This window comes from Mustela erminea, chromosome 17, assembly GCF_009829155.1.
Source record: "Mustela erminea isolate mMusErm1 chromosome 17, mMusErm1.Pri, whole genome shotgun sequence".
NCBI lineage: Eukaryota > Metazoa > Chordata > Mammalia > Carnivora > Mustelidae > Mustela > Mustela erminea.
In genome coordinates, this window is record NC_045630.1 from 45,821,442 (window position 1) to 45,846,587 (window position 25,146).

The following is a 25,146-nucleotide window of genomic DNA, read 5'->3' on the forward strand; positions in this document are numbered from 1 at the left end:
CTGAGTTTTGGAATGCCCAGGCACAGCCCTGCTGAAGCAGCTGGGGAGGGCAGGCCGTTGCTGGGGGGGAGACACAGGCTTTCCTGTGCCACAGCCGTCCCCAGGAAACGGGGCACGTCTCTATCCCCCGGGAACCGCAGGCCCAAGATGGGCTTCGCCCTCCCCAGCCCCAGCTGGTAAGTGGCAGGTTCAAATCATGCCCCGGGGCTGGCAGGAGATGCAGGAAGGGGCCTTCCCAGGCCGGTTTCCCTCCAGCCTCTCCTTTCTGTTTTCTCATCCCTTCCTGGCTGTCCCTGAGCCCGGGAACAAAAATCTTCCCTGCGGGCATCCCAGAACGACAAGGTGAGAAGGTACAAATGGAAGAGAGAGAGGCCAAGATGGGGCAGTCCACTGTGACCGTGGCCCTACCCCCCCCGCCCCCCGCCCTTCCCCAGCCTCCTGCTGCTGCACTGTCATCCCAGCCCTACCTAAGGCTTTATCTCTGGCCTCTGTCTCTGTCTCTGACTCTCTGTCTGTCACGTACCACAACTCCCGCATCAGGCCCCACTAAGTCTCCAGGCCATCCTGTGTGGGGTGACAAGGCAAGCCTTCCTCAAGCACGTTTCCCATCTGGGCGGCAACAGCCAGCACCCCTGGATGGAACAGCAGCTCAGGGCCAAGCGCGGTGCCAGGCACGGGGCCCGCAGCGAACAGGTGACACACATGCCTTGGGAAGCTCGCCACGGAGCCAGGAGCCAGCAGGTATCCCAGAAAGGGCTTGAAGCTGCCAGAGGGACCCCTGGGGGCTCGTGTTCCAGCCACCACAGCTGTTCCCGCTGGTTCCCAGTGGGGTCTGTGGCCCAGCACCAACTCTTTTACACACACGCGCGCGCACACACACACACGCACACACACACACTCCCTCTCTCTGTCCTCCACGGAAGCGCAGCATGACTTAGGAATTACCAAGATGAAGACCTGGGTTAGAGTCCAGATGCTCGGCTGTTTTACTCTCTCAGTCCTAGTTTACGCGTGGGTCCAGCAGGCACCGTCGCCCTGGGCCCGTGAGCTAAGGTTTGCTGTCATTTTCTTTTCCCGCAGCTCTCCTGGCCACTCTCACTTGCTGATCCTACGTCCCATTCCCACAGGGCTTGTCCACGCTCACTTCTACTTTTCATTCCTTCAGGACTTCACTACAGGGCTGTATTGTTTGTTTGTTTGTTTGTTTGTTTTTTAAGATTCTATTTGTTTATTTGAAAGAGAGAGCGCGAGCCAGCAGGGGTTGGTGGGGAGCAGAGGGGGAGGGGGAAGCAGACTCTCCACTGAGCAGGGAGCCTGAAGCGGGGTCTCGACCCCAGGACCCCGGGATCGGGGCCTGAGCTGAAGGTGGACACTTAACAGACTGAGTCACCCGGGCACCCCTACAGGGCTGGTCATTAGCCACATTCTTCTGGGTCTTTCAGGGCCACAGTGATAACGTGTGACCTCTTCACCAAAGTCTGCCCTTGACTTGGGGTGTCCACGCTTTACTGCAGAGTGGTGAGTGAGGTGGTGGAGAGCTCACCCCACCCCGTGTGTGCACGCTCGATGGGGAGAATAGTGGAGGGGGAGAGGGGGACCTTCTTGCTGTCCCTGAAGTCAGGCCAGCCAGGAAGCTGCCGGGTTCATCTTGTGCAGGCAAAGGAACAGGAAAGAGAGAGTGAGCCATCATGAGAAGCCTGCCGCGTTCATCACCCGTGGAGACATGGACATCCCCTCTGCGCCGGGTGCCAGGGAGTGAAGGGGGACCCGAGGCCGGTTGCAGAGGCAGAAATGCACGAAGCTCAGTGGACCCCCCAAACTGTCAGCAGGGGAAGGGGGGCCAGGAGAGACCTGAGCAGGCCTCCTCACGACACCACCCTCCTGACCCTCCTTCTAGTGGCTGGGGTGAAGTGTGGCCAGAGTCCGCATCTTCCTGCTCACACAGAGTTGGGAACAGACAGGGGTCATGATCAGTGATCTCCCCAGCAGATCAGCCTGGAAACAAGAAAAGAGGAAGTAATGAACTAGTGCTATCGGCAGAGGCCTTCTGATAAAGGAAGTAATCAAAGATGGACCAAAAGGAGAAGCAGAGAGCCAGAGGGGGCAGAGGCATGACCTTCAAGGGAAAGGCATAGCTGAGAGCTCTCCTGGGGCTCCCTCTTTGCCTTAATGTGCCGGAACCTCAGGTCTTCTCGCCACACGCCCCTGCCACCTCTCCAGGTCCAGCTGCCAGAACTTTTCATAATCTGAAAATCTTCCGTTATAACCTTTTTGTTCCAGAACCTTCTTCTTCTTCTTCTTTTGTTTTAAAAAAGTAGGGTCTTTGCCCAGTGTGGTGCTTGAACTCACAACTCTGAGATCAAGAGTAGTATATTCTGCCGACTGAGCCAGCCAGGCATCCCCAGAACCTTCTTCCTACCCAATGTCCTTCACCCACATTAGCCTTTCAGAGTGGTTCCAGAAAACACTAGACATCCTTCCTTTCTCAGAGTCTGGTTATTAGGTAAGGCGTACCAACGTGATCTTGACAGAGCCCTAAGACATACCATTCACTCGCTCACTCAGGTTCCATTCACTTCCCCTCATTCTTGAGGGGAACAGGCCTCAGCCTGCCTGTTGTGGGCTCCTCTGCAGGAAGGTCAGCCTCCCAGATACCTCTCATTGAGGATAGCCACAAGGACTCCATTCCAGAAACTTGCAGAGCCAAGATCTCTGCCCAAGGGCCAGGGGGATGGGGTGGAGGAAGGTGCCAAATTACCCAAATACCTTGGCTTCGGGCTTTGGTTCAGGTGGTTTTAGTTGGCGCCTGTGAAGGGCCCTTTGGCCATTCCTGTGTGGGGAGAGCGCACTGCAGCCCTGCTGGGAAGAGGAGGGGTTCGGGCTCCGCCCCAGGCCCCACCCCCACAGTTTCCCCAATATGGCACATTACCTTGGGATGCTCAAAGCAGATGCCCCTCACACATCTGTGAGAGGGACAGAAAGAGCTCTGTGTATAATAGTTTATGAGTAAACTGTTCATTTATTATTTTAAAGGTTTTATTTTTAAGTCCTCTTTCCGCCCATCGTGGGGCTCGAACTCAAAACCCCAAGATCAAAGGTCACATGACTCTACTGACTGAGCCAGCCAGGCGCCCCTCTACCTAAGCAATTTAAAACTGCTTGTACGTGAAACAGGAGCAGTTACACTTCCTTCAGTGCGTATCGTGGGCCGCCTCTGTGCGGCAGGGACTGCAACCCGAGAAGACACAAGGGACATGGCATCTGCAAGCTCCAAGCTAATGACAGAGCTTCTTCTGCAGCCCCCTCCCCTCTTCTACCAGAGGCATTCCCGAGGCTGCCCGGCGGGGGGAGGACAAGGAGGGGGCTCTGTATTTGAAGAACCCAGAGCCCCTCCCCTGACTCACGCCTCTGCCCCTGCAGCCTGGCCCAGTCGTTATGGGCCCTCTTCACGTCCACGCTGGCCATCTCGCTGGTGTTTGCCATCATCCCCTTATGCCGAGACGTGCAGGTGCTGGCCTCAGTCATGGCGCTGGCGGGCCTGGCCATGGGCTGCATCGACACCGTGGCCAACATGCAGCTGGTAAGGATCTACCAGAAGGACTCGGCCGTCTTCCTCCAGGTGAGTCCACTCGTGGGCATGGGGCTGGGTGGTGGGAGGCCACGGGGTGCTCCCTGGGCCCTGGCCACCTCTCCTGGGCCCCTCCCCGGGGCTAGGTGTCTTTTACTTTAGGCCAGGTGGTGATGCGGTAGGAGACCAGTCATGATCTCTGGACTTGGGTCTCCTCCTCTCTCAAAGGCGGCCATGCTCCCTGTGTGCCGGGTGGTCACGGGAGTCGAGGCGCCCCCCAGAAGAGGTTCTTTGTGAACCCGAGAGTGCTGTGATGGCAAGACGGGAGGGCTTGTTGTTTCCTCGACTCCTTCCCCCTCTCTGTATTTCCCTTCCTGTCCAGCCCTGCCCTTTATCAAGCCCCCGTCCTTATGGGGGTGTTAGCTGGTCGATGTTATCATGGGGCCAGCCCCCAGGTGTGGTTAAGATTTGGGAAAGAAGGAAGTGGAAGGGAGGAGAGTGGCCACTGTCACCCAAGTTCTCCCAGACCAAGAAGGTCGTGGAGAGGGACATCTCTCCTCACCTCTCCTGCTTCCCTATTGCTCCCCCACTCCGGGACCAGGCAGGGGCTCCCCAGATGGGGCACAAAGTGGGGGATGGGCTAGGAAGCTTGAGCCATCCCCCTTACCCACACCACTTCGCTTCCCTCCTCAGGTTCTCCATTTCTTTGTGGGCTTCGGTGCTCTGCTGAGCCCCCTGATTGCCGACCCCTTCCTGTCTGAGGCCAACTGCTTGCCTGCCAACGGCACAGCCAACAGCACCTCCGGCAGTCACCTGTTCCACGCTTCCAGGGTCCTGGGCCAGCACCATGCCGAGGTGTGGCGTTTGTCCAACCAGTCACTCTCCAAGCTGCCTCCGCAGGACAGAGCTGGGACCCGTGTGTCATACGCCTTCTGGATCATGGCCCTGATCAATGTGAGTGCCACGAGGGGAGGGCTGGGTGGGGACAAGTGGACAGTCACACCTACCAGTCCATACCAGCTCCCAGGGTAGACTCTTCTGATTATGAGCAACGTGCTGGCCTGTGGGAAAGCAAGGGGATGGGGATACTGACCCCCTCCATGGAGGTATCTGAAGGCAAAGGGGGGGTCACAGGAGGTCATCTCGAAGGTCCTTGCTGGGGACAATCCATGACTGTGATCTCAAGGGAGATAAAGCCGTGAGCAGGTTTAGCACAATGGAATCAGGGTCAACTTCCAAGCCATCTGAGGCTCCATGGGAAACCAGCTCTTTTCCTCCGAGGCCAGACAAAGCACATCCAGGGGCAGAGCCCTGTATGATGTCAGGCTCTTCCCCAGGGCCCTTCATCATCGGTGGGATTCTCCTGCGCCCTGGTGTGAGGTGGGCTCCTGCGGAGGCTGGGGGATGGACGAAATGACCTCTGAGGGGTCCTGCCTACACCAAGGCTGCCACAGAGCAGAGCAGAGAGGCCACTCACGGTGACTGGGTCAGTTACTGAGGCTGCTCTGCTCCCCAGCTGCTGTCCCCCCCCATCAGCCTGACTGAGTCTGGCTAGAAACCCCTGGTGCTCTGCAACAGGTCCCCGCAGAGGAGCCCAGGCTGTGGCCAGAGGCACCCCTGCCCTCTCTCCAGCTGGGAAAGCACCATCAGGAGCCAGGAGCACCAGCAACAGACCAGGACTCCTGGCTGGGGCCCGGCCTGGGCTGGCGGTGCCGATGGAGTACTCCAGGGGGCCATTTGCCTGACTGTGGGTGGAGGACCAGATGGCTTGTCATGACTGAGGGCCTCCGTTGGCTCCAGGCAGACTTGTCCCCCCTCCAGGGATAGGCAGGCTGGGTTCAGGCACCCAGCTGCTGTTGGGCCTCAAAGTGACGGGGAACATGTCACACTGAATGGGGTCTCTGAGATCACCCAGTCCTGCGGAGCAGCAGAGAGGGGGTGGCACGCCGTCCCTGGGACCATCGGTGGCTAGCAAGGACCCGATCAGTGGCTAGCAACGCTCTGGCCGGGCCGGAACCCTGGGTCCCCGCACAGACCCCCTTCCTCCTGCCCCAGAGTCAGCGCTCATTTTTCCTTTCTTCTCCTTTGTAATTTTCCTTGTATCAGAATCTTCCCTCAGGGCTCTCCAAAACCCAGGCCCCATCTCTTGCTCTTTCCATGTTCTGCCCCTGCCGATCGTTGCTTTGGAAACAATACAGCGTTGGGCCTGTGGCTGCCAAGAGGGGACCTGCGAGGGGCAGGAGCACTGTCCAAACAATGTCGAAGCTCAGACTCTGGGATTAGGAAACTGGAAGGTCCGGCTTAAGTGGCCGGTCTGTTTTCTGTTGCCTCACGAAGTGCAGACTGGAGGCGCTTGGCTGCAGGATGTCCGGACTTCCATACTGGTTTGTTTCTGAAGATAAACAGTGCAGCCCAGAAGAGAACGGGGCCATGCACACTTGTGGGCATGAATGTTCACACTCACTCACACACGCACCCGCATAGCCCACCTGCACAGCCCACCCAGCACTCTCTGACTTTGAAGGCGGAGCTCGCCTCCTCTGAATGGGCTTCTCATAAAGGCAGTGTTCCGCGGGGCCAGTCCCCCGTGTCGTCCTTCCCACCACGTGCCTCCCTGGAAAGCCCCGCTTGCAGTGACCAGGCTCTTTACAGCTGTTTCCCCTTGGCCTTCACTCCGGCCTTCTGCTGCTGCAGGCCTCTGTGTGAGGGTTTCCTGTTTCCCCCATCAGACTGGAGGGAGGGCTTGTCTCCCCCATCAGACCCAGACTCCTGAGGGGGGGGTCATCTCCTCCCCCTTGGGCCTGATGTGTGGTGTTGCCGTGGCGTGTCTGGCCTGGACGCAGCTCCGAGTATGGAGGGAGCTCCCGCAAGGACAGCACTGCAGGGAGGGACCAGCACTAGGCTGGTGTTCTTCGGGGGGCACCCCTGGGAAAATGCCCCCATGCGCCAGCCTGGCTCCAGGGACTGGGAGGGCCCCTCGGTGCCACGTGGGCCCTGCTGCCTCCCGCGTCCACAGTGGCTGCGCCCATCAGGGTGGGGGGATTGGAGAGGGCCTCTGGGGAGCTTCCGCAGCCCCCCGGGCTTCCTCTCTTTCCTGAGCGAAGGGAACCGGGAAGAAGCTGTGGCAGGAAGCAGAGGTCGGACTTGACAAGAGCTTCCTGGAGACGGGGGAGCTTGGATGCAGGCAGGGCACCCGAGGGAGGCGGCGGAGGCTTCTCCAGGCAACCACAGAGGCAGGAGACACCTCTCATTGCTCTGGGGGTTCCCGAAACCCCAGCGGCTTAGTGGGACTAGCCGCACGCGGAACACCGGGCTTGTGTGTACATGCTGCTCAGAGCCCGCATCAAAAGCAGCGCCTGTCTCCACTTTCCAGTTTGGACACGAGGTCCCTGAGGACAGGCTCTGTACCTCCTCGGAATAACCTCAACCAGACAAGCCCTGAGGGGGCCTTGGCCCTGGACACAGTCAAGGCGCCCAGGCCCCCCTCCCACTCTGCCCCTCATCGACCGTGTGACCAGGCATTAAGGCTTTTAGGGTCTGTAGCTTCCCGTTCTGATCTCTTCCCGTTGCAACAGGTCATGACTGAGTCATAACTTTGAGCCTCAGTCGCCGCATCTGGAAAATGGGCATAGTAAACAAACGCAAGCTGTCTTTGTAAAGTGTCACATGATGTCCCGGCATGAAGCAGTGTGGGGGCACCATTCAGGGTAAGGATCTTAGAAACGAGTTTATCTCTGGCCCCTCTCCAGGACCAGAGCCCTGGTATGAGTCCGAGCCTGGCATGGGACAAGGAGCTGTCTGCCAGAAAACGGATGTGGTTAAGGCTGGGCCGCAATTAAACCAGTCTATGCTGGGTCAACACACCTGGCGCCCTTGGCCAGGGACGGTGTATTTCCCAGGTGGACACCCTGGGGAAAGAGCTGTCTTCCATCAGGACTGTGCAGACGCTCGCTGTTCGACCGTGTGGTGGTGTCTGCTGCGGGCCAGGCTCGGGAAGGGGCCCGCCTGACGGGAATGGGGCTCTCTTGACCCTCTGCCCAACCCCAGCTCCCGGTGCCCCTGGCCGTGCTGTTTCTGCTGTCCAAAGAGCGGCTGCTGGCCTGCTGCCCCCAGAGGAGACCCCTGCTCCTGTCTGCCGACGAGCTGGCGCTGGAGACGCAGCCTCCCGAGAAGGAAGATGCCTCCTCCCTGTCCTCCAAGTTTCAGCCACACCCAGGTGGGAGCTCTAATGACCTCTGCCGCCCGCAGCCCCACACCGAGGCTGCCCTGGTGTCCCCTTCCCCCAGAGGATGAACGTAGATCCCATCCTGGGTAATGGTGGCTGGAAACAAGCCACAGCACTGCTGGCCTGGCGAGAAGGGGCTGGAGCGATCCTGCCGAAGCGTGCGGGTTCGGGTTGCCGGCCAACAGCCCCAGCCTCCCCTCTGCCTAGACTGACCTGCGTGACCTGGGCTGAGTTACTGGATCGCTCAGAGGCTTGCCTCCACCAGGACTGAGAGGGCCGTCCCTAACAGGTGGTGGAAGTTAGTAGAAGGTGGGAGGCGGGACGTGGTCCCCATTCTGCCAGGCTCTCTACCTGCCAGCTGCTTCTCCCGGGCCTACAGTGGGGGAAGGAGCAGGAGCTGAAACTCACCCTTGTCCTTGTGTCTCCTCCAGGCCACGAGGACCTGTTCAGCTGCTGCCAGAGGAAGAATTTCAAAGGAGCCCCTTATTCCTTCTTTGCCATCCACATCACAGCGGCCCTGGTCCTGTTCATGACCGACGGGATGACGGTGAGCCTGCCCTCCTCCCGGGAGACTCCAGCTGGGGGTAGCAAGAGAAAGAGCCAAGCATCGTAGTTTCCCAAAGGCCTCACCTCTAGTACAGTGGATTCAAACATTTATGCTAAGTGGGGGAGACTGTCTGCAGAATTGTTCCCAGCCCCTTGGTACTATCTCTTCTGTCCTAGCCCATTGTCTTTATTTTCCCTAACTCTGTGACTAGGGGCTTCTCTGGTTTGTTCCCAAGGGTGGGCTACCCACATTTTTTTTAAAGGGGCAGAGCCCAGGGGCACTTGGGTGTCTCAGTCGGTGAAACGTCTGCCTTCGGTTCAGGTTATGATCCCAGGGTCCTGGGATCGAGCCCTACATCGGGCTCCCTGCTCAGCAGGGAGTCTCCTTCTCCTGCTGGCCCTCTCCCTTTCCCCCCACCGCTTGTGCACATACACTCTCTCAAATAAACAAAAAAATCTTTAAAAAAAAAATAAGTAAATGGGCAGAGCCCTATTTCTCCAGGTAGAGGTCACGCCGTGTAAACCCGAGGGCACTCTGCTTCCTGGAACACATTCCAAACCCCAGCTTCTCAAGCCTTGTGGTAAACAAGCGACAGGCAGGACTGGACCCAGCTCCGTGAGCCACAGGGGCCTCTGCTACTCTAGTTAGTGTCTGTCCTCAGAAGTCTCCTAGGATTCGGTCGGGGTCCTTTTGAATGGCTGACCGGATTAACTGATTACCACATCAGGGTCTCTCCAAAGAGGAGGCCCCAGGAGACAGATGGGCCAGGGGGAAATACACGTGCTAGCCCTGGTTGACTTCCAACTCTCGGTGTGACCTTGGGCAGCTCACTTCTCTCTGCCCCCTCATCTGTCAAATGAGACACTCTGACAAGGCTTTTGTTCAGCCGTGGTACCCTTCCTTCCTATGGCATCCTCATAGATAAGACATGTGGTGGAAGTCTGCTCTGGTGGAGGGACCGGGTGCAGTGCCCGCATGCCCAGACCTCCTGGGGCCCCCTGTGGAGACCCAGAGAGGCCCCCTCCCCCACCCCACCACTGCCTCCCTTGGCCTGCCCCTCAGGACAGGTGCAGTCTGTAAGCTGTGGCATGGCACGGGTCCTGTCCTCAGCTTAGGCCTGCATGTGTATGGCGACTCTGGCTCCAAGCCCCCCTTTCACTGAGGCTCTAGGAGTAGGACCAGTCCTTCCTCAGCACTCAGCACACCTGCCCCCACCCTGGGTTTCCTTTTCTGAGGGTCCAACTGCCCCGCAGGTGTGCTCAGCAGGGCCTGTCTCTCCCCAGGGCGAGTATTCAGCCTTTGTGTACAGCTATGCAGTGGAGAAGCCGCTCTCTGTGGGGCACAAGGTGGCTGGTTACCTCCCCAGTCTCTTCTGGGGCTTCATCACCCTGGGTCGGCTCATCTCCATTCCCATCTCTTCCAAACTGAAGCCGGTCACCATGGTTTTCATCAATGTGGTAAGTGGCCTCCTATCACTTCCTGGAAGCACAGGAGGGCTATTTACTCCTGCTGCCCCAGGACATTTGCTCAGGACTGGACTCTGCCAGCAGAGCAGGAATGTAGTAGATGGAGGAAAGCACAAGTGAGAGGCATTGGTGAGGAAGGGATGGAAATCCAGAAGGTGGAGCCTCTCTGTGTGACCTTGGTAAAACCTCTTTCCCTCTCTGATTCTCTGATTTTTGTACCCATAAAAGAAAGGGGCTATAAGAGGTGGTTACTGCTGTGAATGGAGCAGATCCCAGGGCACAAGCTGCCAAGGGTACAAGGGAAGCAGGTGCAGGCCTTGGTCCTCCTGTGTCCTCTTGGCGCCCAGCTGGTGAGAACCCCATGGCCACCCGAATCACCATCTCTGGGCTGGAGCCTCAGAATCTGCATTTTGAAATTCTCCCAGATGACTCTTCATAGCCAGACTAGAAGGGAGGATGGCAATCAGGGAACTGGCCCGTCTCGACAGCTGGGTGTCCTGGCCCAAACCTTCAGACCTGATGTGTGTCCGTGTCAGCATCTGTGATGAAGGGTCTGGATTACAGATTCCTGTAAGGTCATCTAGCCCAGGCTCCCTTCCAGGGCTCCAGGCACGTCTATAACATCCCCTCTAGGGGTCCACAGCCTGCTTACATACCTGCCGTGACTGGGAACTCATCCCTTTCCAGGTAGCCAAATCCACTGTCAAAAAGTACTTCCCTGCGTTGAGTTTCCGGCGGAAAGGGGGTCGGGAAATAATGCTGGGGCTACAGAGACCAGAGACCATGAGCTGCAAGAAAGGCCTTATCGTTAGCTTTGCGCTGGTCGCTGACCTCTAAGAAAGAAATTCCCGTTCACTGTAGATGGGAGGTAGTGTGGGCAGAAGCCAAACTTGAGAGGGAGAGGGAGACAGGAAGTGACTGTGGCAAATATTTCTGAGCTGGAGAGAGTTCTGCTTGACAGGAGTCTGTGTGTAGGCAGAGGAGAAAGGGAGGAAGCCTGAGAGGAGGGGTCTGGGCAGACGCCACTGTTAGAGAGGAAGGCCCCGGGGTGGGAATGGAGAAGGGAGCGTGAAGCTCAGTGAGGAGGAGGCCGAGGGGGTGCTCCAGGGAAGGAGCAGGTCATGGGGTGGAAGAGTCGGGGTACATGTGCTCCAGGTGGCCAGCCTGTGCGAGACCCAAGGTCAGCTGCTTAGACAGAGGACAGTGGGGTGGGACTCTGAGTCTGGGGGGAGAAGAACATCTGAAGCCCCCATATGACTTAGCCATTGATGATAAGAAACGCACCTGGACTACTGGCTTCTTTTTTTTTTTTTTTAAGATTTTATTTATTTATTTGACAGACAGAGATCACAAATAGGCAGAGAGGCAGGCAGAGAGAGAGGAGGAAGCAGGCCTCCGGCTGAGGAGAGAGCCCGATGCGGGGCTCGATCCCAGGACCTGGGATCATGACCTGAGCCGAAGGCAGAGGCTTTAACCCACTGAGCCACCCAGGCGCCCCGGACTACTGGCTTTTTAAAAGGAAACTCATATTCCTGGGCCCAGCCCAGGCTTCATGAACCGCAGTGTCCAGGGGAGGGAACCTAGCGATCTACACATTTAACCAACACCCCAGGGGTTCGTGTCATCAAGCAAGCGTGGGAAAACACCATCCTAGAGCAAATGACTCCCAAATACATTACCGGTGCTTTTGCAAAAGACAGATTCCCGGGCCCCTCCCTTAGAGATTCAGACTGGGGTGCAGAGGGAGGAGCCATGGCACCTCGATCGTTTTCAGGGCCTTTCAGCTGCCTTTGATGGGCACCCCATCAGGGTTACCCTTCCACAGCCCTGAGTGAGTTTCCTGGCTCCGCACCTGCCCAGTGACTGTCCTATAGTCACTGCGACTTCTTCCGAACGGTCCTTTCATGTTTAAATTCATGGTCACCCTGCTGCCTGTTCTCCTGGGTCTCCACGACCACTTCCCGGTGAATGAACAGCCATAGGGGAAGTTCAGCTAGGGAAGAAGATGGGCAGGGGAGGGTCGGGATGAGGGTGGCCGGCAGGTGGGAAGCAGGCTGTGTGGGAGGAGGGCTGCCTGGTGGAGCTGCTAGCAGGCCATGGGCGTATTCAAGCTTTTGTCACCCAGGCTAAAAGAAGAGAGGTGTTTTTCAAACTCCCCCAAGTCTAGGGATTTTCAGGGTGACTCTTCATGGCTTTCCTGTAAATTTCCTACAATTTCAAATCTGATTTGAAAATGGGGTGGCCAGGCAGCGGGGGTGGGGGGGGCAGGAACAGCATCTACAGAGCCCTGGTTCTGCCCCAGGCATATAAGTTGGGAACTGACTTTCCAGAAGGGGCCAGTGCCACGGTGGCACGGAACGGGGAATGGTCCGGGCAGAGGCCGCTGCTGGTTGAAAGGCCCAAGGGTGGAGTTAACTGGGTAACTGGGAGGGAGCATGGTGGGCAGGGTCGGCGACAGGGAGCAGGGAACCAGGTTGGGGCAGCCGACGTGGGCTAGATCCTGCAAAAGGCCTTGTAAGCCAGGTTTGGGGTTTTATTCAAAGTGGGAGCAAGGCAGGCCTTCAGTAGGTGTGAAGCAGGGAGTGGACATGATCTGCTTTGAATTTCAAAAACATACTCCCCTGACCTGGGTGAGAGTCGATCAAGGAGGGAGACGGTGAGGAGCCCGTCTCGGAGTCCACACAGGAGAGGCTGCGGCCGGATGAAGGTGGTCAGGATGGTTTTGGAGAGGTCCAAGAGTCTACCTTTTATCTGGGTGGAGGTGGTAGGATTTGCCCTGGCCTGAATGTAGGAGAGGTGGGAATAAGGAATTGAGGACTACCTTAGATCCAGGGCCTGTCCGCTGGGCCCACATCACTGATGTTGGGGGGGGCAGGGGGAAGAGTCGGTTTGGGGGAGGAAAGGCCAAGTTCTGTTCGGACAATCCTGTCAGCCAGCCAGTCACCCATCAAAGGGGCAGTATTTCGTGCCAGGCTGGAGCTCTGGACCCAGGTCGTGGCTGGAGGGATGAGTTGGAAGAGACTGGGCGTAGAGATATTTGAAACCAGGGAGCTGGACCAGCAGGAAATGCAGACAAAGAAGAGCCAGGGGAGTCTGGGGCCGCGCCAACGTTTAAAGATTGAGCAGAGGAGGAAGAAAGAGCAGTGAGGCTGTGGGGCCATTTTCTGTGCCAAAGAAATACATTATATTTGGAAGCTTAACTATGTCTACTGCTTTTGCATTTTTACTGCATGAGAGAAGTCTTTCGCTTCGCTTCTCCGCTGTGAAGAGAGTGTCTCTCCATCAGCTGCCATTTGCTGTGAACCCCCTCGGGGACAGGCTGACAAGGCCTCTGAGCCACAGTCTGAGACTGAGATCTTGCATAGAGACTGGGGGGCTGGTAAAGAAGGGTGAAGGGCAGGGCGCTCATGGGTGGCCGTTGCTGGAGCACGTCCCTGGGGTCTGCCCGAGGAGGGTGACCATCCCTTCCCTCTGCCCAGGCTCATTTTATCTGTCAATCAGCCAGGGTCGGGGTGGGGCTGGAGGTGGTTTCTTACATACCTTCTACGCTCAAAACACAAATACGAGGATTGAGCGTTGTCTGAAGACTCACAGTTTAAGAGCCCCTGTGCTGCGGTCATTTCTCCAGCACTCTCCAGGGGAGCTTTGGTAACCCATTCTGCACACTAAGGGCCTAGAATCAGAGAGATCAAGGACCTCAAAGCCCCAGACTTGGTACTTACTTACACCTGGATCTTCCGCCTCCAGACCCAAGCTGCCTGTTTCTTCCCAGCGGAATTTCCACACCCCCCCCAGGGGAATTTTGCATAGAAAGTATTCAGTATTGGGGCACCTGGGTGGCTCAGTTGGTTAAGCCACTGCCTTCAGCTCAGGTCATGATCCCAGGGTCCTGGGATCCAGTCCCCCCAGTCGGACTCCTTGCTCGGCAGGGAGCCTGCTTCTCTCGCTGCCTCTGCCTGCCACTCTGCCTGCTTGTGTGTGCTCTCTCTCTCTCTCTGACAAATAAATAAATAAAAACTTTAAAAAGAAAGAAAGAAAGAGAGAGGGGCACCTGGGTGGCTCAGTGGGTTAAGCCGCTGCCTTTGGCTCAGGTCATGATCTCAGGGTCCTGGGATCGAGTCCCGCATCGGGCTCTCTGCTCGGCAGGGAGCCTGCTTCCCTCTCTCTCTCTCTCTGCCTGCCTCTCTGCCTACTTGTGATCTCTCTCTGTCAAATAAATAAATAAAATCTTTAAAAAAAAAAAGAAAGAAAGAAAGAAAGAAAGAATTCAGTGTTGACCTAAAAGCATTTTTAAGGAATTTAGAAAAAGCGTGACTTAACAAAACAATGCCCATGTGACAGAGACCCTTTCTGAACTAGAAAGATCTCTGGCCCCTGAGTCCACACCCCAGGGGTCTCTAACCGCAAGCAGGAATCTGGTCACAGGAGTCTGAGCTGAAGCCCTGGGTCGGGGGAGGGGGGGGCAAGCTGCCACGGCCACCGACCCTCTTCCTGGGAGGAGGTCCTCCTGGGTCCCCAGAGGGTGGGGACCCCACCACCCACCCCTACTACCACCCCCAGCCCTGCCAGCTTCTCCTGTTACCCCTGGGCTTCCTCTGCGAGCTCGCGGCTTTTGGGGCAAGAGAAGCAGCTTGTCTTCGTGAGGAGTGGAGGGCAGAGAGCTGATGGCTTGGCTGAAGTCCCCCTGCTCACAGATGAGACCTTGGGGACAGACGGTACTGCCGCGCCAAGCGCTTCTTAGGTGTGATGACAGGCCTAGCGGTCTGGACGGCCCCTTCGTCGCCCCCTCCCCCAGCCGCCGCCCTCCGTTCAGTTCCCGGGGCTTCCTCCGCGGAGCCCCGCCTGGGGAAGGTGCAGTTCCCACAGAGTCCACAGGGAGGCGTCCTGGTCACACAGCGCCGCCCTGGGGTCAGGGTGACCCTTTCCAAGTCAGGAGCCCGAGGCCCCCGCTCTTCCCAACGGCTAACAGCCTCCGTCCTTACTGTCCAAGGTCGGCGTGGTGATGACCTTCCTGGTGCTGCTCGTGTTCTCCTACAACGTCGCCTTCCTGTTCGTGGGGACAGCCAGCCTGGGCCTGTTCCTCAGCAGCACGTTCCCCAGCATGCTGGCCTACACGGAGGACATTCTGCAGTACAAAGGTGGGTGGCCAGAGATGCAGAGCCCCCAGCGTCCTCCCGGGCTGGGTGCCACGTCCTCCCCGCCCCGCCCGCCTTTTCGTGGTATATTCCGGCTCCTTCGCTGTTCTGCCCCCTCCCCGAAATGCAGGCCCCCCACTAACCTCGGGACTGGGCTGGGAGCCGCTTCACAGGTGGGCCCACGTGGCTTGCAGCCTTCCACCTGGGGCCCCTGACTTCGGGGCCCTGAGAAGCAGTAAGCTTCTCGTTCCTATTTTCTGTTTCCCGTGGTAATGCCTACCGACCCGCAGCTGGCGATCATGGCTGTGCTGGAAATTCCGAGTCCCAAGACCAGGGCAGTGATGGCATTGGAAAGGGGTTGATCACTGCTCAGTGACAGCAGCTCCTGGCTCCACTGTGCTTCTGGGTGTTTTTGGAAGCCTAGAGGAGTGGAACAGCGGCTCTGCACTTGACTTAGGGTTGTGACGATGGGGTTCTTTGATGTCAAAGCCCTTAAATTCTCTCCACTAATCTTCCTCCTCTTTCTGGAGCCTCCCAGCTGCACATAGCAAAATATCTTTTCTTAAAATGAGTTAATTAAAAATAATTGTGTTTTGAACACTTAATGTTACCCGTAGAAGCCACTAGAGTGCCCTAGGGTGTCGGAAAACCCAACGTCAAAGAGGAGTGATTTCTTTAGGGGAGGTGTGGTGCGGTTGGGGGTTGGGGGGCAGAGTCATAGAGCCAAGACCAATTCAGCTACCCACAGTAACAAGAGATGGGAGGCCTGGGTCCTGGAAGTTTAAGGATGATCTCCAAACCCCAAGTGAGTAAATGATGCAGAAAAATAACGTGGGTATCCCATGTCACACGGAAGATCCCAGAGTTCTAAGTGGTCAGCTAGCGTAAGAGTCTAGGAGCTCCTGGCTGGTTCTGTCCATACAACATGTGACTCCTGACCCCGGAGTCGTGAGTTCAAGCCCCACCTTGCTTGGGCGCAGAGCCTACTTAAAAAGAAATTAATGAATGAACTAAGCCAAATGGAATAGCAGTAATAATAACACCAGTTGGTATTGGTTGATTCTGCCTGCAAATGATCTCTCAAATCCATTTTCTCCTCTCTCACCATCCCTGCCGTAGTTCAGGCCTTTCCCAGCAGGTGCCTGCTCAGAATCCTTCACGGTGCCCAGCTTCTCCCAGCTTCTGATGACCTGCCTCCCTGCCTTATCAGGTCTTGGCCTGTCCCCTTTGCATCTGCCTCCCTCAGTGGCTCTCAATGCTGCTACAATCACCTGGAGCACTTGTAACAAACCCCAAGGCCTGGGCTTTGTTTTCACAACGTTCGATGGAATGGATCCAGAGCCGCTGGGGGCTCTGAAGTGCCGCCGGGCCGGGACCACTTGGGAGGCTGTCCCCCCGCACTGCTGCGGAGGGTTCCCTGTGAAACAGAGCCGGCCGCGGCCTTCCTGGCTTCCTGGGGGGCTCTTTTCCTTTCTCACGCCTCCTCCCGTCCCGCTGCTTCCCAGGGCCTGCATGCTAGCCGTGGTGAATGACCTGCTGTTCTCTGCCCGGAGTGCCCACTCTGCCCTGTCCCTGCCCACCCCTTCTGGAAGCTTCTCTGAACTCCCCTTGGAAAACTGTACCCTTCCCCTTTGTATCTGCCTCAGCTTCTGTATCTGTGTCCTCTCCTCGACGACATGCTCCCTGCGGGCCCTGGAACGTCAGTCCTGCTGTGCACACTTTCAAGATCACTTGGTGATCTTGTACAATTCCCTTTTCTTCCCCTTTCCGAGCCTCAGTTTTCTCATCTACAAAATGGGACGCACGTACTTACCTGGAGGATTGTTTGTGCATTTGAGGAAATGTAGAACACTTGACTTAGCAGCTTAACCGCCGCTCAATCTACATGTTAACTCTAAGTCCCCTGAGTCCTCTCGGTGTTCAGCTCGGCACCTGCCGCACAGAAAGTACTGGAGGGGTTTTGAGTGAATGAGTAGAACAGACGTGGATGCTACTGGAATTCAGAGAAGGGAGCGACCGGTGTAGAATCCACACACAGCTTCACGGAGTTGATGGGATGGGAGCTGGCCCACGATCCGGAAAGGCAGAAGGAGAAAGGAAAGGCATTCCAGGGAAGGGTGGGGGGCCTTGGACAGGGTGACCGCAAAGGCAGAGAGAGAGACCAATACAAGCCAGTCTGCAAGAAGACCTTGACGCCCATAGTCAACAAAGATGATCTCTGTTTTATTCAAAAAACACTAAGCGTCTACTGTATGTTGGCCTCTGAACTAAAATTCGAGGCACAGTCCTGTCCCCTGGGCTTGTAGACAGACAGTGGGGGACCTGGAAGGGCGGGGTGGGGGGGTTGCCGGGAGAAGCGGAGGAAGAGCAGCTTAATGCTGGTTTGGGGCCCGGGGAAGAGTGCTGGAGGAGGTCTAACGGAGGGAGCTAGAAGATGAACAGCAGCTTGGCGGATGCACAGGAGGAAGGGAGGCCGGTGCAGCGTGCCAGAAGCTGCCTTCCAGCAGGAGTGGGCAGCGGGAGGAAGCCCGGTGGTTCTCCCAGTGGGAGGGAGAGGAGGAGAGATCGTGAGCAGGGGTGAGAGGTGGCTGAGCTCTCTGCAGGGATTATAAAGGGCCCTGCAAACCCCCATGAAAGCCTGGGAACTCGATCCTGAAGGGATGAGACTGAGAGCTGGCGGGGTCTCGAGGGTTCGCTGTGCACCTGCACGAGGCTAAGGACGTCCCTGTACTGCATAGGACCTCCCAGAGGGCAACCCTGTGGAGGTGTTTGTGCCCATTTTACAGAAGGACACTGAGTCCTAGAGAAGGGAGAGAACGAGCCTAAGGTCACAAGGCTAGTAGCTGACACCGCAGGGCCCAGGGCCTGAGCCGGACTGGGAAGCTTGGACTTGGAAGGTCTGTGCCATGTTGCCGGAGGGAGCAGAGGTGTGGTCATCAGGGAGGCCATCCGTCTGCCCAGGGCAGGTCAAGAAAGCTTTCTGGAAAGGCAGGTGGCGGTCAGATTGGGAAGGACCCTTCCTAATGCCAGGCTGAGCAACTTGGAATTCACCCCCAAGATAAACCTGAGGACTTCAAGGTTCTAGAACCGTGAAAACGTCGTGACGGCAGGACCCAATTACTCCCGCAGCCAAGTTAAGGGCCAGAGTGTGAGAAATCTGAGAAATTTGAAGTAGTCTTCTCAGGCCGTCGCACCATTTCCCGGAGTCTTCCCAGAAATAACTGGGGTTATACCAGCTGACTTCTGTCTCCTTGATTTGCCTTGACTGACCCAAACCCTTCTCTTCGGGTTAGGCTGTGCGACCACGGTGCTGGTGACGGGCGCCGGAATTGGCGAGATGGTTCTCCAGATGCTGGTTGGCTCGGTATGTGGGGAAGCTCGAAGGGAAGGGGCCAGCATTTGGGGGGGCCCCCCTCCGAGCGGGCGGGAGGCTGCAGCCAGCAGCTGTCCCTTCCCTGAAGGTCCCGCCCAGCAGGCAGGGCCCGCTCTGTGACCCGTTTCTGCCTCTGAGCCAGCTTGGAAAGCCGAGCTTCCGAACGTGGGACTTGGAGATGGGAAGGCATGGGTGGTAGAGTCCAACGCAAACACAAGGCCTGTCTGGGAGCGCGGCCAGTGGGGCCCCGTGGGAACGTTCGTTAGCTCCCAGAGCCTGCGATGGGACTGATGGAGTCGAGAGTTCGTTTCCCTCCCCTTCTCATTCCACTGTCCCCACCCCACCTCTCCTAGCCTTTGGCCACCCTCCACGGGGCCCAGCTGTCCTGCCCAAGTCCCGCCCCGATCAAGGGCCAGCCCTCCCGCTTCTCTTCAGATAGACCCATGTCTCATCTGCTCACCAGGGGGACAAAAATCTGATATTTATTAAAGAGTATAAGGCAGGGGCGCCTGGGTGGCTCAGTGGGTTAAAGCCTCTGCCCTCAGCTCAGGTCATGATCCCAGGGTCCTGGGATCGAGCCCCGCATGCGGCTCTCTGCTCGGCGGGGAGCCTGCTTCCTCCTCTCCCTCTGCCTGCTTCTCTGCCGACTTGTGATCTCTATCTGTCAAATAAATAAATAAAATCTTAAAAAAAAAAAAAAGAGTATAAGGCATATATATTGATATAATTGTCATTGTCCTTCTTCCAAAGGGGGTTACTGAAGGTCAGGTAAATTAGCAACCTGCCCTCGGTCAGCCCGACTTCTAATAAGTAACAGGACGCTCAAGCCTAGGTCTCTCGGTCTCCCACATGCCCTAATCACAGCCCTCCTTCTCTCTTCTGGTACCCTGCCCGGAGGGGGGAAGGTCTGCGTCGAAATGACGTGATGTCTGGGGTTTGCTTCAGTGAAATCTAGGGAAGAAGTGGGGCGGGGAGGGGGGAGTACAGAGGAAGTTGGTGCTAATTGTTCAAGTCAGGTGATGGGTCCCTGGGAGCTCCATATGCTCCTTCAGCCTCTGCTTTACATTTTCCGTGATAAAGGGACACCCATAAAATCCTCTGCAAAGTCTGGGCAGGTCTTGTGCATAGAGAAACCCTATGCTCAGACTTTTAAGGAAGAGATGGAGATTTCCAGAAGATCCCAGACAAGAGCCAGCAGGGACGGCAGGGGTCATGGGATCCAGCCCCTGCCTCAGAGCAGGATTTCTGCCTCCTCCAGAAACATAACCTTGAAGCGAGGCCAAGGTGGCCCTCCGGCCCATGATCCTGCCCATCGGGGTGGTGCCGGGGCTGCAGCCTGAGAAGCCTGCAGGGGGTCAGGGAGAGCTGCTGCCCGCTGTCCCCCCTTCGTGCGATGCTATGACGGTCTGTGTCTGTTCTCCCCTCTGGCAGATATTCCAAGCTCAGGGCAGCCATAGTTTCCTGGTCTGCGGCGTGATCTTTGGTTGTCTGGCTTTCACCTTCTATATCTTGCTCCTGTTTTTCCACAGGATGCATCCTGAACTCTCATCAGGTAAGGAAAGAATCTGTGTCTACACAAGAGGAGGAAAACGGGGGGTGGGGAGGGGGGAGCCGTGAGAGATGCCCTAGATCTTAGCTTGCCACGAATGCTATTCTGTTCTGAGTCAAATGCAAGGAAATGTTTATTTTTCTACAGCTTCCTTTCCCCCTCTTCCTGCTTTGCCATGCGATTGTGTGCGCTGGATGCTTAGGGCAGGAGGGAATGGGATAGGCTGACTCATGCCTTCTCCAGGAGGAGAGGGGCATGGATTGTGAACTTGGCTTCCTGCGTCCCACCAAGCCATGGGACCACGGGCCAAGAATCTCTTTCCAGCCCATGCGGGGCCCTGAAAGGCAGAGTCTGCCTCCTCGGCTGGAACGCGGCCCAGAAGCCTAATTGGCCATCTCTTTGCAGTTTAGGATTTTGACTTTTGTCCAGATTTCTTTTCCAAAAAGAGGTCCTTCGGGCCAAGCGGCAAAGGAAAGCTCCTTCAGGGCAGAGACGCCTCCTAAGAATAGTTTTGGTTCCTGGAGACCCCAGGCAGGGGAGTCCCAAAGCTATTTTCATATCCCCGAGCCTCCCTGCCTCCCAGCCTTTCTGCCCAGAGATCTCAAGGCCCCAGCAAGCGTATCAGCTCTGCATGGAGCCAGTTCTTAAGAGAGCATGCCCAGGCAGAGCCCTCATCCTCTCCATAAAAGAAAAAATAAATCACAAAAAAAGTGGAACAGGTATCTGCAGTCCTCTCTCAGCAGGCGGCCACTCAGTTTAAAGGCCCAGAAGACCGATGGGAGGCCCCCGGTCAGCACTTGGCTGTGGCCTTGCTCCGCAGGTGGCAGGTACCGAGCCTAGCGCTAAGCAGGAGCCTTCATTCAGGTTCGAGAAATGTTTCCCGAATTTGCAAGGAGCAACACTTACAGAGTTCCCTGTTCAGGGGAGACAGAAAGTCACCTCTGTTCCCCAAGTCCACACTAGTCTCAACAAACTGCCTCCACCAATGGTTACTGGTTCTGGTTTGCCAGAATTAGTGAGTCTGCCTTTGGACTTGGCTCCCTGCCGAGCCATAGAAGGGGCAGAGGAACAAAAGCCTGGGAAAGTGTTCAGAAGTAATTGTTGCTGCCACACTACCTGTTTTTTTCTCTCGTAGTTCCTACCCAGGACAAGGCCCTAGGGATGGAAAGCTCAGAGTGCTACCAGAGGTAAAGCTGGGTGAAGGGGCCCGGCGGAGACCGCCAGGCCCTTGGGCGCCAGCACAGACCGAAGTGTTCCAGACAGCGGGGGGGAGGCCGTGGGGGCCATCTCCCCATGCCTTGGCTGGGATCTTCTCCACTAATCCTTGGTTGGGTAGAAGAGATTAAATTGACTTCTGGTACCTGGATCCTCCTGGGGCAAATCATTAGAAGTTTATGGGATGGATATTCAAGTTCCCTTCCTCTTCCCTGGTTTGGACCTTTAGTCAGAGCTGTCCAGGACACCCAGATGGGAAGGAGGAAGACAACCACACGCTTCACTCCGTTGGCCTCCTCTTGCATGGACCATGCCCCGCCTGAGTTTGAAGATCACTTTTAGGTGAAGTTTGGAAGTATAAGTTGAAATTGTGAAGTTCAAAGATCATGGCTAGATGTAAATATATTTTAAATTGGTCGAAAACGAACCCCAAGCTCTTCCCTGGCATGCTCAAAGGGTGTATGTGCTTTTTTGTTTTTGAGAGTCCGAAGTCCCTCAGATTCTGGTTGCTGCAATCAGTAGTTCATTTAACATCTAAAACATCGTAAGGAAAAGTTAGATCTTGCTATCTTTGGGACCCTAATTCAGTGGTATGCTGGGCTAGCTCCGACTTGCCTTGTTAAAATTTCATTTCGAGAGCTGGTTGTTACACACAGCCATTATTCAAAATGAAATTACAGAAACTTACAACTAATTACATTAAAAACAAAGGTCATAACCACTCAAAACTCATCACTTCCTTGAGGGTTTTTTTTTGTTGTTTTGTTTTTAATCTGTCTTGCATCTGTGTATCGGAAAGGTGTGCTTCTGAGCATCTCTTTTCGACAGCACTTTCAGGGATCACGTGTTTGGTGGCTAGAGATCGGCCACGTGGGAATATTCATCCCACAGAAACTGGTAAAGGCTATGATCCTGGCTCTTCTTCTGCGCCCCCTCCTGCCCCCCACGAGCCCACTGTTAAACATCCACCAGCATACCACTGCTAACAACCAATGCTAACCGCCCCGAAGTTTCCGGGAAAATGGGATGAAGATTCTGTTTTTCTGGACTGCACTTCTAGAAGGTGGAAAGACAGCACCAGAACTTCTAATTTTAAAACTAATTTTAACTTTCCATCATTTATAGAGGAAAAAAAAGCTCTTTATACCATGTCAGCTTGTTTCCTTTAACAAAAAGCCAGGACTGCGGAGCCATTCAAACGGTGCGGCACACCGGAGGAGACCTCCTGCCCTGAGTGAGTCCCCTAGTAATGCAGAGGGTGTCCCCAGCCCGCCACTGGGAAAGGGCTGAGAGCACCGAGGCGGCTGTAGGTAGAGAGATGGCTGTCACAGCAAGTGTACATTCGTTTACCTGCAGGTTCTCTGTGTCGGTACAGATGTACGGGTATGAACGGGGAGAGTGCAGCGAGGTTCTCAGCAGCGGGTGTAAGCAGTGCGCCCCACACGGACAGGTGTCTCCCAGATCTGTAGCATCTGTCCTGTGAGCCAGCCCCACTGGCACCCTGTGTGCTGGTGGGACTCCAGGGGGAAACAGTCTGGTGGGGGCGTCCGCCTCCCCCTTCAGCTGCGTACGTGACCCTGGGCACACAGATCACGGACGCTCTTCCGGCCTGGCTTTTTTTTTTTCTTTTCTTTTTTTTTTTTTTTTAAATCTAAGTGACATTTCTAAAAGCACGTACCCTACCTCAAAGGACTTCTGTAAGAAAGTGACTTTGTTTGAAGCAACGATTACATGGCTGACAGAAAAACCGCTTCGTCAACATTAGCAATTTTTATTCTTAAAACCTCCTCGTTAGCAGCTTCAGAACTGTTCCTAGGGTTGGCACATATTTATTGTAAGTCAGATCCAAATTCGTTTTGAAAGCTGAGGGTCTAGGGGTGCTGTGTTAAGAAGATCTCTAAATACTTTGCTGGCTGCCAGACTTAAATTTGCACTCAAACTGGAGGGGTCACTGACCTGGACACAAAAGAAAGCAGTTGTATTTTTCTTGTGGTTTTTCAAAAACAGCAACAAAATCCTTCCTTTTGATACAGGTTTAGAAGAATCACTGGCTTTATCTAAGGTGTCATGATTAATTTAAGGATATAGAAAACAAGATTGAAACAAATCTAAGTGTACCTTTCCTGAAATAAAATATTTTAAATTTAATAAGTGTGGTATCCATTATGGACAATGGATTCTTTTATATGGAGCCCAGAAACAAATGACCAAATATTTCCCGAAGAGTGGCCTCCCTCAAACCATCACATGGCTGATATTTTAGAAGAAGCAAAACTCTTAGGAGTGAGAATCACTGTTCCCTTCTATATATAATCAGAATAAGGGACGGCAGATATGTTTTCATATCACACTTCAAAATCAGTTTCAGAGCAAGGAGGGCTTTTTAAATGGTCCTCCTTCTTCTAAGAGTGACATTTCCGAGCGCGGGAGATCATCCCGTTCTCATTCTGTTCCCAGCTGTCCCTCTGCTAGTCAGAGGCGGGACTCTAATCCACCCAAGTGCTGGCCATCACTGAAGGAAGACAGAGTGGTCTAGAAGTCTTTCAGAGGATTCCTTTATTCATTTTTATTTTTTATTTTTTTTTAATTTTATTTATTTATTTTTTTTTAAAGATTTATTTATTTATTTGACAGACAGAGATCACAAGTAGGCAGAGAGGCAGAGAGAGAGAGAGGAGGAAGCAGGCTCCCCGCTGAGCAGAGAGCCCGATGCGGGGCTCAATCCCAGGACCCTGGGATCATGACCCGAGCCGAAAGCAGAGGCTTTAACCCACTGAGCCACCCAGGCGCCCCCCTTTATTCGTTTTTAAATGATTGATGGAGAACCTGCTGTGTTCAAGGCCCTGATTAGGCGCAGACATAAAGCAGAGCCTGAGCGAGGGGTCCCTGCCTCCCGGAGGCTACACTGCAGCGGGAGGCAGGCGGACAGCAAGAACATGAGTGGGATAATGGAGTGCCACAGAGGAAGATAAAGCAGGGGGAAGGGAGTGGGAAGAGGGACTGTCAGATGCTCTGAAAAGCCTTCCCAAGGAGGCGTTGTTTGAGCAGTGATCTCAGTACCGGGAAAGAGCCTGTGGCCCGGACACAGGGCCGGGGACGGGGCGAGTGAAGGAGTGTTGGCCAGCTTGGGTGTGTTGTCCCCTGAGGAGCAGCCTGCAGGTCAGCGGGGCTTAACTGCAGTGGGGAAGGTGGGGACAGAGGCAGGAAATGGGTGGGAGTGGCAGCTAGGGGCCGGATCCCACAAGCCCCGGCAGGAGTCCGGATTCTGTGGTTTCTATGTGAGCTCATTGGGAGTTGCAAGCAGACAGGGCACATAGTCTCATTTACACATTTTTTTTTTTTTTAAAGATTTATTTATTTATTTGACAGAGATCACAAGTAGGCAGAGAGGCAGGCAGAGAGAGAGAAAGGGAAGCAGGCTCCCCGCTGAGCAGAGAGCCCGATGCGGGGCTCGATCCCAGGACCCTGGGATCATGACCTGAGCTGAGGGCAGAGGCTTTAACCCACTGAGCCACCCAGGTGCCGCCCCTCATTTACACATTTTTTTTTAAAGACTTTATTTATTTGTCGGGGCGGGGAGGGGTGGAGAGGTAGACAGGCAGAGGTAGAAGCAGACTCCCTGATGAGCAGGACTTCATCCTAGGACCCTGGGATCTTGACCTAAGCCCAAGGCAGACGTTTAACCCACTGAGTCACCCAGGTGTCCCTCATTTTTTTTTTTTTTTTAAGATTTTATTATTTGACGGAGAGAGACACAGTGAGATGGGGAACACAAGCAGGGACAGTGGGAGAGGAAGAGGCAGGCTTCTCACCAAGCAGGGAGCCCGACACGGTCTTAATCCCAGAACCCCCGCTAGCATCATGACCTGAGCCGAAGGCAGATGCCTAACGACTGAGCCTCCCGAGGGCCCTCCTCAATTTACACTTTTCAAAAGTAATGCTCTGGTTGTTGTGTGGGGAAAACCGTGGGACTGGTGTGAGACCAGGCCACCAGCAAGGACACAACTGCCTAGACTATGTAAGACAGGATGATGGCTAGGACAGTGTTGGTAGCGTCAGAGGTAGTGA

The 25,146-nt window shown here is 55.3% G+C and overlaps 1 protein-coding gene across 2 annotated transcripts in view; it reads left to right on the plus strand.

The window, feature by feature from the left end:
- MFSD4A (major facilitator superfamily domain containing 4A) overlaps nt 1–23,631 on the plus strand; it is a 31,048-nt gene extending 7,417 nt beyond the window's left edge. Inside the window, exons 2-10 of one of the 2 annotated variants that reach the window (XM_032318296.1) lie at nt 3,421–3,619; nt 4,262–4,522; nt 7,616–7,784; nt 8,225–8,340; nt 9,624–9,797; nt 14,797–14,944; nt 18,235–18,305; nt 19,844–19,866; nt 20,999–23,631. In XM_032318296.1, coding sequence (XP_032174187.1) covers nt 3,421–3,619; nt 4,262–4,522; nt 7,616–7,784; nt 8,225–8,340; nt 9,624–9,797; nt 14,797–14,944; nt 18,235–18,305; nt 19,844–19,855 — 1,150 coding nt within the window. In that variant the 3' untranslated portion in view covers nt 19,856–19,866; nt 20,999–23,631. Of the gene's footprint in view, nt 1–3,420; nt 3,620–4,261; nt 4,523–7,615; nt 7,785–8,224; nt 8,341–9,623; nt 9,798–14,796; nt 14,945–18,234; nt 18,306–19,745; nt 19,867–20,998 lie in introns of both variants that reach the window. The other variant, XM_032318295.1, reaches the window with a different exon arrangement.
- Nucleotides 23,632–25,146: the final 1,515 nt, after the last annotated feature.